The sequence below is a fragment of the Arachis ipaensis genome, chromosome B9 (genome assembly GCF_059453495.1).
Source record: "Arachis ipaensis isolate K30076 ecotype BB chromosome B9, ASM5945349v1, whole genome shotgun sequence".
Taxonomy (NCBI): domain Eukaryota; kingdom Viridiplantae; phylum Streptophyta; class Magnoliopsida; order Fabales; family Fabaceae; genus Arachis; species Arachis ipaensis.
Genome location: NC_142444.1, coordinates 12,713,065 through 12,731,830, shown reverse-complemented (window position 1 = coordinate 12,731,830; position 18,766 = coordinate 12,713,065). Strand labels below are relative to the sequence as shown.

At 30.4% G+C, this 18,766-nt stretch overlaps 1 protein-coding gene and 1 long non-coding RNA gene across 4 annotated transcripts; one reads left to right on the top strand and one right to left on the bottom strand.

The window, feature by feature from the left end:
- Positions 1-5,566: 5,566 nt before the first annotated feature.
- On the top strand, positions 5,567-17,510 carry ABCC9 (multidrug resistance-associated protein 9). 3 transcript variants are annotated; one of them, XM_088498499.1, is made up of 12 exons: positions 5,567-5,642; positions 5,781-5,871; positions 10,332-12,631; positions 12,724-12,810; positions 12,908-13,549; positions 13,723-13,887; positions 14,256-14,550; positions 14,674-14,888; positions 15,298-15,603; positions 16,058-16,121; positions 16,216-16,455; positions 17,018-17,510. In XM_088498499.1, exons 2-12 carry the CDS (start codon positions 5,826-5,828, stop codon positions 17,149-17,151), a joined length of 4,494 nt encoding a protein of 1,497 aa, XP_088354625.1. In that variant the 5' UTR covers positions 5,567-5,642; positions 5,781-5,825; the 3' UTR covers positions 17,152-17,510. The 3 variants fall into 3 exon arrangements, with proteins under 3 accessions (XP_088354625.1, XP_088354624.1, XP_088354623.1); XM_088498498.1 differs by having other exon boundaries at positions 10,329-12,631; XM_088498497.1 differs by having other exon boundaries at positions 10,293-12,631.
- On the bottom strand, positions 12,846-15,605 carry LOC110267157 (uncharacterized). The gene is made up of 3 exons (XR_002354514.2): positions 15,232-15,605; positions 14,209-14,529; positions 12,846-13,916 (listed from the first exon to the last, which is right to left on the bottom strand). It is a non-coding gene; the product is annotated as an uncharacterized LOC110267157 (long non-coding RNA).
- Positions 17,511-18,766: the final 1,256 nt, after the last annotated feature.

Here is an 18,766-nt window from a genome sequence, read left to right as displayed (position 1 = left end):
GCAGTTCCTTGTTTTGTTTCTTTTGTTTTTCTTTGTTTAATTTATTTCAGTCACCAAAAAAAAACATATATAGTACTTTTTTGTTGTCTTCTTCCCTCAAAGAGTGTTTACTTATTAGTTAGGGTGATTTAATTTGAACATTTTATTATTAATAGAATATGGCTTTCTTAACATTAATTTTTTTTATTTATTTCACCGGATACAAAACTAAGAATGATCAATTATGCATGTGTTTGTAAGGTCACAGCAGTTTTTAATTTTGATACGGAACCATTATTACAATTATTGAGCATACATGCCTAGGGGTGGCAAGCGGGGAAGCCCGCCCCGCCCCGCCCCGCCCCGCCCCGCCAGAAGCCCGCCCCGCCCCGCCTAGTGAGGCGGTTCCAGAATCCTAGCCCGCCCCGCCTAACGGCGGGCTGGCGGGCCGGCGGGCTAAGCCCGCCAAATATCCTCCTTTTTTTTTTCTTTCTTTTAACTATTAAATAATATATATAAAGATATAAAAAAAATCTCTTTTGTTTTTTACTTTTAACTATTATAATTTTTAAAAGTATAAACAAATTATAATTTTTGTATTCACAAACATTAAAGTCTTTGTAATTATAAATATTGTTTCCAAAGCAAAATAAACATAATCCAAAACATAATTAACAATATTGTCTCTAAAACAAAACAAACATAATCTAAAACACCCAATTTTCATCTTCATTCTCTTGTAAGTTGGGTTGGGGAAGTTGGGTTTTGGTAAAAAAAATTATAAAAATACCCCTTGCTAAAAAAAGACTAAGCCCGGCGGGGAAGTCTGCCCCGTCCCGCCAAAGCCCGCCAAAACCAGCGGTTTAAGCGGTGCGGGTTAAGCGGGCTTTTGTATTTTGGCGGTCCCAATTTTCCAGCCCGGCCCGCCTTTTTTGGCGAGTTACGCGGGCCGGTCCGGCGGGTTTACGCCCGTTTGTCACCCCTATACATGCCTATTATTATTAATTGCCATAAGTGCTCAATCAAAAAAGAAAAAAAAAAATTGCCATAAGTGTGATTTTAGAAGAGAATCAATGAATCATGTATTAACTTTATAAAGAATGTTGCATGTGATTGGAAATGAATAAGACTTGACAAGTCATCATTATTAAGGATTTGGCCTAATTGGTTATAAGATGCCTAAGGAACAAATAAATAAGGACAATGTTGTCACATCCCAACTAGTTATAATTCAAATGACATAAATTTTTTATATTTAAAAAATTATGAATTTAAATTTTCTTATCTTCAACGACAATGTTGTGACATGCAAGCACCGTGGAGTAATAGATCAACAATATATATCAAAAATATTATTTGTACATTAAAATTAATCACTAATATATTATATATAAATATATATATAATTTAATTTATTTTTAATATATATTTATATTTTAACATATATTTTATATTAATAATTAATTTTAATGACTGATTTAAATATACAAATAACATCGTCATAACAATATACCATTATCATATAGAATTATGTACATTCCTAAAATAATACCAAAATCACTAATTATTATTTTTTAAATAATAATATATATACTGAAAATTAACCATTAAATTAATAATTAATAATTATGTATGTATATAATTAATACATATGTTATTTTATACGTTCAATATATATTTTTATTCAAAAATATATTTGACACTGTAGTTAATTTAAATATTTAATAATTAATTTTTGTGTACATATATAATTATAAAGTAAAAAAAATTAGTTAAATTAAAAAACAAAGATCTAACTACTACTGAATTTAAAATTGTTATCATGTGTAAACTGTTTTATTATATTTATTCGAGAATAATTAGAATTTTATTATCGACCTCTTCATTTTGAAAGAACTATTGAATATTGATATATATATGATGGTTTTCTTGAACAAGAAGGTAGTTGAATTAATGGTACTTAAGAAATTTACCAATTTTTATACAAAGTGCAATAAATAAAATATGCAGGAGCTGTTTTGCGTTTTATCTTATACTATGCAGTGAAGAGAATGAAGATTAACATAATCATCTATCTTATTTAAACTTTTAAATATAATAAAACTTACATTGAGTCTCTATCACAAAAATAATAAAATTTTTATCATAACCAAATCAATTACTACTATCAATTTCAATTAGTTAAAATCATAATTCATTAATAACATGTGTTAAACCAAACTCAAAAATCAGCAACTTCAGACCAAATTCACTAATCAAGTAGTGGATTATTCAAATCAGATCCACAAATTAGTGACTCTCAAACTGAGATAATTGAACCTATACACTCAAATTAATTATGTTTAACCAATAAGTTTAAATTAAGTTTAAAAAATGAGAACTATATGAACTAAAATAAAGTCTATACCTCCAAAATCAACTTTACAATTAAATCAAAATTTGTGTTTTTTTTTATTACCTATTTCTCGTTTTTTTTTAACTCATAGTTTCTTTTAGATTCCTCACATAATTATCATTTCAGATTTCTCTTTTCACTTTTCAGAAAGGGATACATTGGAAATATTATTATTAATAATTTAATATTCATATTTAATTTTTCAAATAAATTAAAATTATTATCAGCATTTAATTATTCAATAACACAATTAAATCGACTAGTGTATTAATATGAACTCCACCTGTATAATGATTACAAAAAGTTAATGAGGATTTTAAGTAGTTATTTATATTTTAATTATGAAGTCTTTATTTTGAGTGTTAGAAATAGCAAATATATACTTCTTTATGAATGATATATTATAGATGGATGGTATTTTAAGGTAAAAAACAAAATATACACCAAATTCATATTTTTATTATATTATTATACAAATATAGATATATATGATATAAATGTATAAATATAGATATATATATCCGACTAAATTGGGTATTCAGTTGAGAGAAAAAAAAATGAAAAATGTTACAACAATATTATTTTCTATGTTGTTTTCGTTTTCCCTTTCTGGGTATGATGATGGCCACTCAAATCATCAACCTTATTACCTTTGTGTTATGGCATTATTCTTCAGATCTGTTCATATATCTTCCTCCTTCTTCATTCATGTTATCCACGAAAGAGAAAAAAGAAATTCTGGATTTGAATGATCAAATCTTATACTCACAAATTTATGTTACAATGCTGATTCGGAACCAATCTCTCGTACAAGATTTTTCTTGAGATAGATGATGGTGTGACACTGACGCATAATGAAGGTAACATTTTTGTTAAATAATAATTCTTTTTATTACGTCCCCAATGTGTGTTTTCCAAAAATAATATTGTGATATTGTTGGAAAAATAAATTGATTTGATTGAAGAAAGATTTTGATTCCTTTGGTACAATCATGTATGAGCAGGATTCATGTATTGTATTTGTTTGGATTTATATATATATTTAATTCATGTATTACTCTCTGTTACTTTTCTAACATATTATAAGACTCATTATTTTCTCCTTAAAAAAATATAGGTTTTTTTTCTCCCAATAATAAGAAACTACCTAATTTTTTTTTCACACTTTTCTTCTATGTCTTTTTCTTTTATTGTTGTCACTGTTTTGATGCTTTTTTATCTCAGTAATTTTTCCATTATATCCATCATGTATTTTCGAGTCTAATGCGTCAAACACAACTATCATCCACCACCGCTAGACGCGCCTCCACACGCCACCAGAAAACTCCTTGTCCACCTCCAATAGTTGTGATTCTTTCAATCGCATTTTGAGTCTATTTCTGATGTTTTCATCCATCAGTCGTGTTGTTTAGAGTCAAATGAGCAAAATTCTACCGCTGCCACTGTCGGATGTACCTCTCCATGTTCATTGCCTCCATCTCTCTCTTCATCATTTTTTCATATTCAAATTTGGACCATTCATTTTGTATGCTAGATCTTTTGACCCGCTCTTTGATCCACAATCGTTAACGTCACTTAGGGCTGAGTTAGCACATTGATGTAATACTCTTCTCGAATCCAATAATGCCATGTGTCAGCACATTACTGATGTGGCAAATAATGTGTCAACTGACGTGGTACCTCTGTGTGGATCCTTCTTAAAGTGTTTTTGGTGTCCTCTTTTTTATTTTATTCTCTGTTTTTATGATTTAGCTTCGATCGAGCTGTTTTTCATCTTTGTGAGACATTTATCTATTTATATGAAGAAATTAAGGTAGCGTTTGACGAAGAGACAGAGACGGAAAGATTGAGACTGAGAGATAGGGATTGAAATAAATCTCAGTATTCTGTTTGGTGCAAAATAGGAGACATGAATTGAAACAAGAATGAAACTCTAATTTAATTTACACAAAAAATAAAATTGAAATGAAAATATTTTAGGTATAAAATGTTATTAAAGTTTCAGTCTCTATCTCTAAAAATTTCAGTCCCCTGTGTCCCTACTTTTTGAAGGTACTAAAATACTGAAATTTTAGAGACAGAAACAGAAATTTTAGTACCAGTCTCTGAACTAACAAACACAATACTGAGTCTGAGTCTCTGTCTCAATACCTCAAAACAAACGCTACCTAAATATTTTTCGTTATCTTTTATAGTTCGTCATCGAATAATAGTTTGCCACTGCACCTTTTTGATAGTTCGTCATCGTATCCTTTAAAAAATTATGTTTCCACAATCAAACGGTAGACATATATCACCGTATAAGTATTCGATGGACACACCCATTAATCGAACACTCTCTAAGTACTTAAGTACACTATTATTATTATTATTATTATTATTATTATTATTATTATTATTATTATATTGGCTGCGCTTTTTGTTTTCGAAATTGGCGCAACACTCTTTTCTTTTACATATTAATTAGTTAGTATATGTTACATAATACAATTTAATTTAATTTAATTTCAATAATCATATACATTTAGTTATATATAGTGTACTATGGTATTATTAGTTGATATTTAATCATCATTTAGTATTACAAAGATCTTATTATAAATACTAAGCTAATTAATTAGAAGCAAGAAGTTGGATCAACTTGAAACTATGGAAGCACATCAGAAAAGGCACCATATTAATTAATAATTGAGATATGTTAGTGTTATAATTGGTAGCATGCACTATGAAATGACACCATATATTAATATGAACATATCATTATCGTCGTCGTGGTTTTAAAGTCATCAAATCAAGCATAAAGTGATATATATACAATTTTATTTTCATATTCTAAAACACTAGATCATCATGAACTCTTCTATAATGTTTAAGTACGTTAGAGAAGTGTTGAATTTAATGATAAATTTATGCAATCTCAGAAATCAGGTTAAGGGCCCATCAGATCTTATGTTTTCTTAATGCTTCTCTATTCACGGTCCTCTACACAACACACAATAAATAAAATAAAAATGAAATAAAACAAAATAAATTTCTTATCATACATACACTACTATACATAAAATGCCAAAATTCAATTATGTGTTTTCACGTGACAAGCATCTAACAGTCCAAGTGTCCAACCAAACTCTCTCTCTCTCTCTCTCTCTATATATATATATATATATATATATATATATAGTTCTCTTCTTTTGCCTTGATCCAAAGTGTATTATTATTAGCAATTCTTCTTGCTATGTCCATTTCAACCTTTCACTTCCCTTGTGTGGTAAATTAGTTAGTACTTACTATATATAATATATAGTATTATTATTGCATGTATGTGTACATAATATAGATATAATACAGAGAGATCTTCTTAGACCAATCATATATATATATGTAACATTATTTTGTTTTCCTACAGAAGCAATAATAGAGAACAATTTGGACTTCAAGTTCGGAAGCAAGCATGGCTTTGGAGGAGGACTACTTCTACAACATACTTAGTCCAACAAGTAAGTATTATATAATATATAGAGGAATGCTAGGGACCAGCCACTTTTGTGATTTGTAGCCATCAAATAGTCATCGATGATAGTTTTAATGGTGTGAGATTGGTGTGAACTTTCATCTAATGGCTCACTTTTCTTTGCTGATTACATGCTGGCCAGAATTTAACAAAGTTGCTAGCCCCTAGACTTTTCCTAATATATATATGTCATTAATTGTTAATTAGCTCCTACTAATATTATTCTTAAATATTATTACATGAATACATACAAAGAAAAGAAGAGACTAATAATTATAATGGAAGCCTCATTTTGTGTACGGTAAATTAATAATTGAGAGTCGTTGAATGATTTAATAAATTTGACTAAATTATTATTTAATGATGATTCTCGTTTATTAACTCTATATCGTATAAAAATAACTGCATGTGAATTTTTAGTTTTCTCTGTATATATGAGTTAAGTAATATATTATCATCATAAATTAGCATTAGTTTTATTTAACTTTTAAAAGTGCTTAACTTGATGAACTTTCCTGCATGTGCATGATTTTCTGTTATTCAATTGCTGAGAGAAGAGGAGAGCTTGAAAAGTATCTAGGGTTTTATTTACATACTCCTTAATTTTCATTCTCTTCCTTCCTTTATTTAATTTGTCGTCAAATTAAAGAATTCAACTTAACTCACCAAACTATATATAAAATATTTTTTTTACACCTTTGATGTGAAAGTAGATTGAACTTTATATGCAATAATTACATTATGGTAAAAACCTTATTCTAAACGTGAACTATATATATTAATATGTTATCACCTTATTGACCATGATGAATGATATATAATCATATGATTATTATTCTTTCTTTAAGGCAAGATTTTGAAGAAGGAATAATCAAGCTATAGTTCAAACAATGAGAATTGTTTCGCATTTAAAAATTATCTACAGATCATATATTGAGAGATGTCTGAAAATGAGTATGTAAAGCATAGTCATCATTTTAATTTCTTAACTAAAATGCTATCATTTTGAAAAGCTTTTTTGTATTCTAAATAAAGGATGTCTATTCTTGATATATATTTTTTTAAATATCAATGATACTAATATGACATTTATAATCATCAAAGAGTTCATTTAAATTTTTAACATGGTCATTTTTTATATATATAATTGTTACACCCACTTGATTATATACTACTATTATTGTTAAGTATATATTTAAACTCTATTTTCTTTTCCGTTGTAGTGAAAGGGCACATATATATAGAGTTATATATAATTATATATATATAATTTGATAATAGAATTATTCTTGTCTATTTTTATATTTTCTTACTATTTATTTTATATAATTACATCAACCGTATATATATAAGGAATATCCAGTTCCACAAAATTTATATCCAATGGACTTATGTATATTCTTCATTGTGTCTTAAATATATGGTCTATAGTTAGTGATCATTTTCTTATTAATAATATGTGGTACCTTTTTTTCTTCTTACATAATCCTAAGATTAGTCTCTATCAAAAGAAACCACACACACTAAAAAAAAAAAAAAAGGGAATTGGAAAATAAAAGACTAAAAAAAGACTGTCTTCAGTAACTTTGGCATTCCTTCAAGATTATCTTTTAAACCGTTTTTTAAAGACAAATATATCCTATAATTATTTTTAACAAAGAATATTTAAACCTTTTTTTGTTGTTTTCTGACGTATACAAAGCCAAGTAAAACACTTAATAATTAGAATTAAATAATTAATTTGTTTAGTTATTTTTAAGAGTGCTTTCTTAGTAGGTTCCACGTCTTTGAAAACAATTGGTCATGAAAATACAGGACAAGCCACATGTTTGTATCTGCCAGGAATAATAATTAATTCAAATTTTGTCCAATTGCATAGATTCATGGATCTCAATTTTATTATTATTTGTTTTTTTTTCTAAAAAAAGAAATATGATTATTATTGTTGGTAAATTTTTTGTATTTATATAATTTGAGATTTTGTGTGCTATTGCCTTGTTTTCCATGGATATATATCAATTTTGTGTACTTGATTACTTGGTGCTTCTTTAAAAATTCAAAAGAAAACAAAAACCATGGCTATTTCAGCCATAGATTTTATTTTAACTTTTTCCCTACTTTTTTCGGTTTTATTTGTTTTGTATCTAATTTGCATTTGGACATATATATAAGACGTGAGGCCAAAGCTATCTCAGTATTGATCCAATAATTAAGTTGGTATTTATGAATAATTAAATTAAAATGATGGGGTTAGAATTAGTGAAAGTTATGTTGGAACTTGGAAATTAAATGGGACTTACATGAATAAAATAAAAATTAAAGATTAAATTGTGATGTATGTAATGTCAATATAAAATGATTACACACTATTATTTAATCAAAATCTTTTATTTATATTATTACTCAAATGATGCTAAATTGCTAATTATAATACAAAATTTATTGAGGGTTTCAATGTATGTCAATTAACTCCTTAATTAAGAGAAGCTTCATAAACTCCTTTGAGGTAATCATTATCATGTTAAAAATTCAAAGTATTTTTTTTATTCATGATGTAACCCACTCAAGGGACAATAAGGTAGAAACAGCTAGACACACATCAAATCTACATCTACTCATATAGTTTTAGTTTGGGTTTAATTTTACATCAAACATTATTCAATAATACAATAACATTTCTTTATTTTTTAATTAATTGTCATTTTTAAAAAAAATATATAAATAGTGGTCCAATTAACAAATTTAGTTAATATTACTACAATTTTTCCTGGTCAGATCCCATGATTAAGATATATATTTATATTAGCACAAAATATAATAAAACTCTGTTAGAATAGGTTTTTTCATGAAGGAGAGAAGGAAAAATTTGGCACAAAAATCATTTCACAAACCGTGTGATTGATGAATAAATCATTAAGATGCATATAAATTATAAAATCAAATGTGGCTCTGCCTATTATTGAAGTTCCCAATGTTTGATGGCACCATATGGTGTGTGTAGAGAGAATATTCTGTTTGTGTACCTTAATGCCAAATCAAGAAGGGATCAAGTTGAGTTCAAATTTTTTTTGTCAAGTACATGTATATGTATATCATAATAACTCTGCAATTATTCTCTGTGATGAGCTTTTATAAGTTTCTAATAAAATGTGGGGTTCACTTTTATGGTGGATGATTGCTTTTGTAAATGTGGGGTCAAGATTCAATTAACCTATTTGAGGGATTTTTTTTTTATTTTTAACTAAATTTTTAAAGTTTAATTACTCTGTTGGTCTTATACTTTCGCGAAATTTTCAATTAGGTCTATATATATATTTTTTAATTGGGTCCCTGCATAATTTTTTTTTCAATTAGGTCTCTCTTAGCAGTAATCGGCTTAATTTTATAAGGACTCAACAAAAAAAATTGGTGCAGGGACCCACATAAAAGAAAAAAAAGTGTAGGGACCCAACTAAAAAAAATTGGTGCAAGGACTCAATTAAAAAGAAAAAAAGTATAAAGATCTAATTGAAAATTTCGCAAAATTATAGAGACCAACAGAGTAATTAAACTAATTTTTAAAGAATAAATAGACAAAAATACACATAAAAAAATTTGGTGTGAATAAAAGTACAAAAATTTTAAAGTACACTCGAAAACTTGGTTTTGATAGACAAAAATATAGTATTGTTAGTGAATTTATAAGACCTGAAGTATATTTTTGTTCTTCGAAATCAATCTTTTAGGTGTACTTTTATGTTTACGAATTTTAGTATGCATTTTTGTTTATGTCAAATTCTTTTAAGTGTAGTTTTGTCTATTTACTCTATTTAAATTATGTTATTTTAGTCTGAACCAATTGAAATTTTATAAAAACATAGATTTTTTAATAAAAAATATTTAAGTACTTTACTACCTTTATTATTACATAAATAAATAAGGAATGGCAGAAAAGATGAAAGAAAGTGGTACTCTAAATAAAAAGACAAAAAGAAAGGTGTGGTATCTATCAACTATCACTATGAATATATATATAATTTCAATAACAATGAATTAACCAAAATCAAATTTCAATGTACATGCATCACATATTAACATGCCTAAGTTTGAACCGAAAGTATATTATTACTATTTGATTTAGTATTCGAAATTATAAACAGGAGTAATGTATTGAGGTTAGAACAGTTTATTTAGTCTCTTACGTTTTTTTTGTCTTAACATTTTTAATCAAGCAGTGACATCACATATCATGTTAATGTAAAAAAGTATCACCCCATTAGTAATACTAAAACAAAAAACATTTGAAGGAGTAAATCAATTCAACGACGGATTAAATTAAATACTAATTAAGAAATAATTGTACTAAGTGGCAAGCTTTATCTAATTTAAATGAACTTTTGTTTCATAACTTTTTTAAACATTTGACAGATATTAGAAGTTTGAATTTGTCTTCATGGATTCCAGTAGATTCACCATGCTTGTTGGAGCATATAATTCTACCTGTGGAATTTGGATTCTTTCTGATATTGTTATTCCAACTTCTGAGGAAAAATTTGAACTTCATCAACAAGCAGAACAAAATCCCCTCAGATATGATTCATCAAACTATAACAACAAACCATGGTTTAGCTTACAAAATCAGCATAGTTCTCACCACTTTGATGGTAGCTCTTCATGCAGCAACTCTATCACTTATCATTTTCAATCATGAGACTCAATGCACTTCAAAATTCAAGGCTATTGCATCAGAAACAATTCAAGTTCTATCATGGGGTGTGAGTCTAATTGCAATTTTCAAGGTATCAAGAACAAGTTCTTATTTTCCTTGGATTCTCAGAGCTTGGTGGATTTGTAGTTTCATTTTGTGCATTGTTGGAACATCACTTCATACAATATTCAGTGTTAGCCAAAAGGGTCAAATTGGTTTAAGAGAATATGCAGATTTCATTGGTTTGGTTACTTCAACATTCTTATTGATTGTTTCAATTAGAGGGAAGAGTGACATTGTGTGTGTTCAAAAAAGTGAGGTAACTGAACCACTTCTGAGTTCAAAACCTGGTAAAACTTCAGAATTTCCAAAGGAATCTCCATATGGAAAGGCTACTTTGATGCAACTCATCAACTTCTCTTGGCTCAATCCATTGTTTGAAGAAGGTTACAAGAAACCTCTTGAGCAAAGTGACATTCCTAATGTTGATATCAAGGACTCGGCCGAGTTTCTAACCTCGGCCTTCGACGAGAGCCTTAGGCAGGTAAAGGAGAAAGATGGAACTACAAACCCCTCTATTTACAAGGCAATCTATCACTTCACCAGGAAGAAAGCAGCAATCAATGCGCTTTTCGCCATAATATGCGCTTCGGCTTCATATGTTGGTCCATACTTGATCACTGACTTTGTTGATTTCTTGGGGGACAAGGAAAAGCAGGGGTTGAAAACAGGGTATCTTCTTTCACTAGCATTCTTGTGTGCTAAGATGGTTGAGACAATAACTCAGAGGCAATGGATTTTCGGTGCAAGGCAATTAGGCCTTCGCCTTAGATCTGCATTGATATCTCATATATATAAGAAGGGTCTGCATCTTTCGAATAGATCGCGACAAAGTCACACAGGCGGCGAGATAATGAACTATATGAGTGTTGATGTGCAGAGAATCACAGATTTCATTTGGTATGTCAATGTGATTTGGATGCTTCCTATACAAATTTCTTTAGCAGTGCTCATTTTGCATACAAATCTTGGATTAGGCTCCATGGCCGCGCTAGCTGCGACTCTAGCAGTGATGACTCTGAACATACCTCTTACCAAAATACAGAAAAGATACCAAGCAAAGATCATGGCAGCCAAAGATGAAAGAATGAAAGCAACTTCAGAAGTTCTGAGAAACATGAAAACTTTGAAGCTTCAAGCATGGGATAGTGAATTTCTTCAAAGGCTAGAATCATTGAGGAAAGTGGAGTATAATTGGTTACTGAAATCATTACAACAAGCAGCACTTTCTGCTTTTATCTTCTGGGGATCACCTACATTCATATCTGTGATAACCTTTTGGGCTTGTATGCTAATGGGAATCGAGCTAACGGCCGGAAGAGTCTTATCCGCATTCGCCACATTTAGAATGTTACAGGATCCTATTTTCAGCCTACCTGATTTACTCAATGTCATGGCTCAAGGGAAAGTTTCAGTTGATAGGATCGCTTCGTACCTTAGGGAGGAAGAAATCCAGCATGATGTCATTGAAAATGTATCAAGGGACAAAACAGAATTTGATGTAGTCATTGATAAAGGGAGATTCAGCTGGGATCCAGAGTCTAGAACTCCATCTATTGATCAAATAGAGTTGAAAGTTAAAAGAGGAATGAAGGTGGCGATTTGTGGATCGGTTGGTTCTGGAAAATCAAGCCTGCTGTCTGGTATTTTGGGAGAGATATATAAGCAATCCGGGAAAGTGAAGATCAGTGGAACCAAAGCTTATGTTCCACAGTCTCCATGGATTCTTACAGGGAATATTAGAGACAATATCACATTTGGAAAAGAGTATGATCCTGAAAAGTATGAGAAAACTGTCCAAGCTTGTGCATTAAAGAAGGACTTTGAGCTATTCTCTTGTGGTGATCTCACTGAGATTGGGGAAAGAGGGATCAACATGAGTGGTGGACAAAAGCAGAGGATTCAGATAGCGCGAGCCGTATACCAAGATGCTGATATATATCTTCTTGATGACCCTTTTAGCGCCGTCGATGCACATACCGGAACACACCTATTTAAAGTAAGATTTTGTTGTCATAATTTGTAAATTTTCATGCTTTGTAGAAATAATTGCTTCAATACTTTGTTTGTTCCACATTTTTTCTGCTTCAGGAGTGTCTTATGGGGATTCTTAAAGAGAAAACCATACTTTTTGTTACACACCAAGTTGAATTTCTTCCAGCAGCAGATCTCATCCTGGTAAATTCAGATTCAGTGTGAATATTCTTTCAGTATTTTTGTTTTGTAAGATGGAAACTAATCTTATATATTAGTAACTGATCACAATCCAATGTAGGTGATGCAAAATGGAAAAATTACACAAGCTGGAAAATTTGAAGAGCTTCTAAAGCAAAACATAGGATTTGAAGTCTTAGTTGGTGCTCATAGTAAAGCTCTCGAGTCGATTCTCACTGTCGAAAACTCAAGCAGAACAGCTCAAAATCCCATAGCTGAAGCAGAATCCAACTTAAATGCGAAACTCATGCACAAAGAACAGCATGACACAGTGGAAGATAATCCACCAGAGAGAAAAGGAAATGAAGGAAAATTGGTTCAAGATGAAGAAAGAGAAACAGGAAGCATATCAAAAGAAGTGTACTGGACTTATTTGACAACTGCGAAAGGAGGAGCATTGGTTCCGGTTATAATCTTAGCACAATCTTCATTCCAAATACTTCAGATTGCAAGTAACTATTGGATGGCTTGGGTTTGTCCTACAAGTAGTGATGCTAAGCCTATATTTGACATGAATTTCATACTTCTTATTTACATGGTTCTTTCTGTTTCTGGCGCGCTATGTGTTCTGGTGCGAGCCTTGTTGGTCGCATACACCGGCCTTTGGACAGCACAGACATTTTTCACAAGCATGCTGCATAGTGTGCTTAGAGCTCCAATGTCATTCTTTGATTCAACACCAACTGGAAGAATCTTGAACAGGGTAAACATTCATAGAAATTCTATTTGTTTTTTTATTTTAGCACAATCACATTTCTTTAACTGTCTCAGGATAGAAATATAGATACACCAAACTATTTGAAGAAGTATCTAAGGACTAATTAGAGTTAAGTGAAATGGAAGGTTAATAACAACTATTTTCTTTTCCATTTTCAGGTCTCTACAGATCAAAGTATTCTAGATTTGGAGATGGCAACCAAATTAGGATGGTGTGCTTTCTCTGTAATACAAATTCTGGGAACTATTGCAGTGATGTCTCAGGTGGCATGGCAAGTTTTCGCCATTTTCATTCCGGTAACTGCAGTCTGCATATGGTATCAAGTATGTCATCCTTTCTCTCCTTCATGTTCCTATGTCATCATCATTACTAGTTAAAACAACATTGATTGTTGCAATCTTGTGAAGCACATTATCAAGGTTTAGTTATTATGAAAGTCTGTAGTTTCACTCAATTTTCAATTCAGTCTCTATTGCTTAATTTGCAATTAGATTCTCTATACCTTAATTTACAATATAAGCGCCTAATTGAAATTTTTATACAATAAAAGGACTTGATTACAATGAAAATTTAGTAAGACTATTATAGTTTCAAGAATAATTAGACCAATAATCAAATAGGCTATAGTTATGAATGTAAGTTACCAATTATCTTTGATATACTAATTGAAGTTGAATCTTGTTTATCTCAGAGATATTACACACCAACAGCAAGAGAACTGGCTCGCTTAGCACAGATACAAATTGCACCAATCCTCCACCATTTTGCAGAATCTTTAGCCGGAGCAGCGTCGATACGAGCTTTCGATCAAGAAGGCAGATTCATACATACAAATCTTGATCTTGTGGATGGCCATGCAAGGCCATGGTTTCATAATGTGTCTGCAATGGAATGGCTTTCTTTCAGATTGAACATACTTTCAAATTTTGTTTTTGCCTTCTCACTTGTTATGCTTGTGAGCCTCCCTGAAGGAATAATCAATCCAAGTGAGTACAACTCTAATAATGTTATTCATGTTTTCTATCATGTTATCAAGTAATTTTTCTCAGATATTTATGAAATCACACACTAATATTTTCCTTTTCTTTTCTGCATTGGATCTATTACAGGCATTGCAGGGTTGGCAGTAACATATGGGATCAATTTGAATGTGTTGCAAGCTCAAGTTATATGGAACATATGCAATGCTGAAAACAAGATGATCTCAGTTGAAAGAATTCTGCAATACAGAAATATAGCAAGTGAGGCACCACTTGTCATTCAGGACAGCAGGCCGCCGAGCAACTGGCCGGCGACCGGAACAATATGTTTCACAAATTTAGAGGTTAGTGATGAAATCTGAATCATGGATACTCAAAAGTATCATACTTTATGCAGGGTCCGAGAAAAGACTAGTTATGTAAGCAGCTTAACCTGATAAGTGCATAAGTTGTTTTTTTCACAAGTTGAATTCATGACCATATTAAGATCACAGGGAGATGACTCAACCATTGCTCAAAATAACTTTCTAAATTCATGTTTATTTTTTCATGAGATATCAAATCTTGTAGTTAAAGTAACTAGTTTACTTTTATGCATGACATACCATTATAATATATTCTTTCAAATGTTACATCTCTTGGGATAGTTTTGCTCAATAGTTATTGAAATTATATCTTTTTTAGTACCTCATACTTGTATAGTGACAAGAATTCAGGACACCATCATTCATATAACAACAAAATGTTTGGCAGATACGCTATGCTGAACAACTCCCATCAGTTCTGAAACACATCACATGCACATTCCCGGGACAGAAGAAAATTGGCGTTGTAGGACGAACCGGAAGTGGAAAATCGACCCTTATTCAGGCGATTTTTAGGATTGTTGAGCCAAGAGAAGGAAGCATTGTGATTGACAATGTGGACATATGCAAGATAGGTCTGCATGACTTAAGGTCAAGGCTCAGCATCATCCCACAAGACCCTTCCATGTTTGAAGGCACTGTTAGGGGCAACTTGGACCCCTTGGAACTATACTCTGACACTCAAATCTGGGAGGTAAATCCATATTTCAATACATTAGAGTCATTTATAGTGCATGATATGGAAGTTGAAGTATCTATATCATTGTCAACATTTTCTTACTTACCTTTCAAGTGAAGTTTTTGTAGCTTGTGTTTTAATTAATTACGGCTCATCCTTAAATGTTCCTTACTAATTAAGGAGTGCTGCATTTCTTGTTAATCAAACAAATCTTAGCTCTCCATTTATTATATTTTATATCAATAGCTCAGATTTAGAGTTTAGGATTCAAAGTTTTAGTATTTAGAGTTTAGAGTTTAGGATTTAAGATCTAAGTTCAAAGAGCTCTGCACTCCTTACTTTCTTCGGAGCGCATTAGCATTCGTCGTTTATTACTCACAAAGTAGTAAATAATTGTTAGTTCCTCTCTACTTACAGATAAAATATTACTGTCATCAACTAAAATATATATATATTCTTTTATTTTCAGGCACTAGATAAATGTCAACTTGGTCAGCTAGTGAGGGAAAAGCAAGACAAGTTGGATAGCCCAGGTCGAATTCAACAACTCTCCATGATAATTTTGACAATGCCTTTTTGGTGACAATCAATGATTACTAAAATGAAATGAAATGCTAATTTTGACAGTGGTAGAAAATGGTGAGAATTGGAGTGTGGGACAAAGGCAACTATTTTGCCTAGGAAGAGCATTGCTGAAGAGAAGCAGCATATTAGTTCTTGATGAAGCAACTGCCTCTGTGGACTCTGCAACTGATGGGGTGATACAGCAGATCATCAGTCACGAGTTTAAAGATCGGACCGTCGTCACAATTGCTCATCGTATCCACACGGTTATAGACAGTGATCTTGTTTTGGTGCTCAGTGATGGTATGTATGCATATATATATATATATAGGAATGGATTCTCTTGTGTGAATCTTTTCCAGTGAAACATCAAATTCAAACATAACCATACCATGTGAAAAATGCATGACAATGTGACTATTAAAAATAGTTACATGACATTATGTTCTTTCAATAAGCCACTTTTTCTTACATGATACATAGGGTAAATTACACTTAATTTTTTTTTAGGTTAAATGATAGGTGAAAACTCAGGTGCAGTTAACTTCATGTAAAGTTGATAGCTGAGAATCGTTAGATGACAATTTAGTCAAATCTGTCAAATTATTTAACGACTCTTAGCTATCAACTTCACATAAAGTTAACTGCATCTGGCAGATGACACCCTTGATTTGTCATGTTAAGGAGGTCATCATTATCATTTGTATAGATCAGATAAGTATCATGTTTATAAAATACATGGATACAAGATATCATATAACTTGAATCTCAGAAAATATAAGTTCATACTTTTCAAAATGAAGTATTGTTTCATATGTTAAACTTCCAAGGAAGCTTGCTAACATAATCCTGTGTTTCGCTGCAGGGAGAATCGCCGAGTATGATGAGCCGTCGAAGTTACTTGAAAGAGAAGATTCCTTCTTCTATAAACTCATAAAGGAGTATTCAAGCAGATCAAGTGGCTTCAACAGCTTAGCAGCTCAACATGTTCAAAGCTAGGAAATAATAAATTCTAAGGCTCTATGATCATTTTAATTTATTGGAGTTATTAACTTATTATAGTATTGGGGACAGAAAAAGCTCCAAAATGTTCCACACAGCTTCAATAAAACCACCAACCAATGATGTATATGTAATGGCTTCATTACAAGGTGATAGAGTTGTGTGGGTACTCCTCAAGTGGCTCTCTATTTGATAATGAGATATGATGAGGATTAGGCTTCAGTTTTGAGAGGAAGAAGAAGACTTGTACAAGTCAGAGGGACTTGAACCAAAATGAATGTATCCAAAATGAATGTATATTTTATTTTGACTATGAGACTGTAATATAATAAGCAATTCCCATGTAATTTTCTCAAGGAAGATCAATCACTCACCTCTCTCTCTCTCCCTCTCCTCAAATGATGTTTGTCTTTCTTGGATTTAAAAAATGGTAGGGGTTATGTTAGATAAAACAAATTAAAAGTAATTTTTAATAAACATAAGTTACAATAATAGTATTTGATGAAATTATTTTTAAAATTTAAAATGACTTTTATAACATAAAGGTAATAAAGAGTACCAATAAATTTAGATAGAATAAATATTCAAATTGGCTTTTAAGAAATTCCAAAGCAGACACTTTGTTGTTTTAAAGGAGACTAATTTGGTTCCTAGCGTTTTAAGTCTTATTTCAACTTAATATTGTTTCACAGTTAATATTGTTTCACAGTTAAATTTAACATGAACAATTAGCATATTTAAGAGTTAATATAACGCTTGATTTCAATACGCAAGTAAAATCAACCCACTAATTATTCCTAATGTAAAAACATTTTTATTAATTATTATTTGAATTAAATTTAATGGCAGGACAACATTGAATCTGTTTGAAATTTTTTAAGACTGAAATAAGACATTTGAAATAAGAATCAAATTAAGATTTAATTCAAATGTTGATGACTAATTTAGTACTTTACTCATAAAAATATTTTTTGAAACTTAATTGTCTTATAATAAAATTCGTTAAAACCTTATTTGTCTAACACATTAAAAATTTGATTAAAAATAGTAAAAACTAATTTATTCGATAAGAATAATTCTTGAAGACATCTAAAAAATAAAAATTTTGATTTTTTGAAAATGAGACACTTATACTTTTGAAAAACACAAATATATTTCTAATAAATTTTATCAAACCCCCCTAATTACATTCAAATATCTTCAAAAAATATTCAACTAGTATATTTGTATATATTTATAAGTATTTGACATATTTTTCTACTAGAATATTCAACTACCAAAATAATTAAATTTTTTAAACCGAATAATAAAATTTCTCAAACACGAATAATCAACCTTTTTAAAAGCAGAATAGTCAATCTTTTCATACATATAAAAAATTAACTACCAATCAAGTATTACTATATTTTTATACTTTTATTTGTGCTTTGATTACAAATATGAATCAGTTAATTATATTATTTACAATGTTTAACTATAAATATAAATATGAAATATATATATTCATATGAATAGTTAATTGCTCCTTATATCTCGGGTCTTCTTGGCATGGATGCATATTTCCTATTGCTATTTATAACAAATGCAAAAACGGGAGGAGATCAACATAACC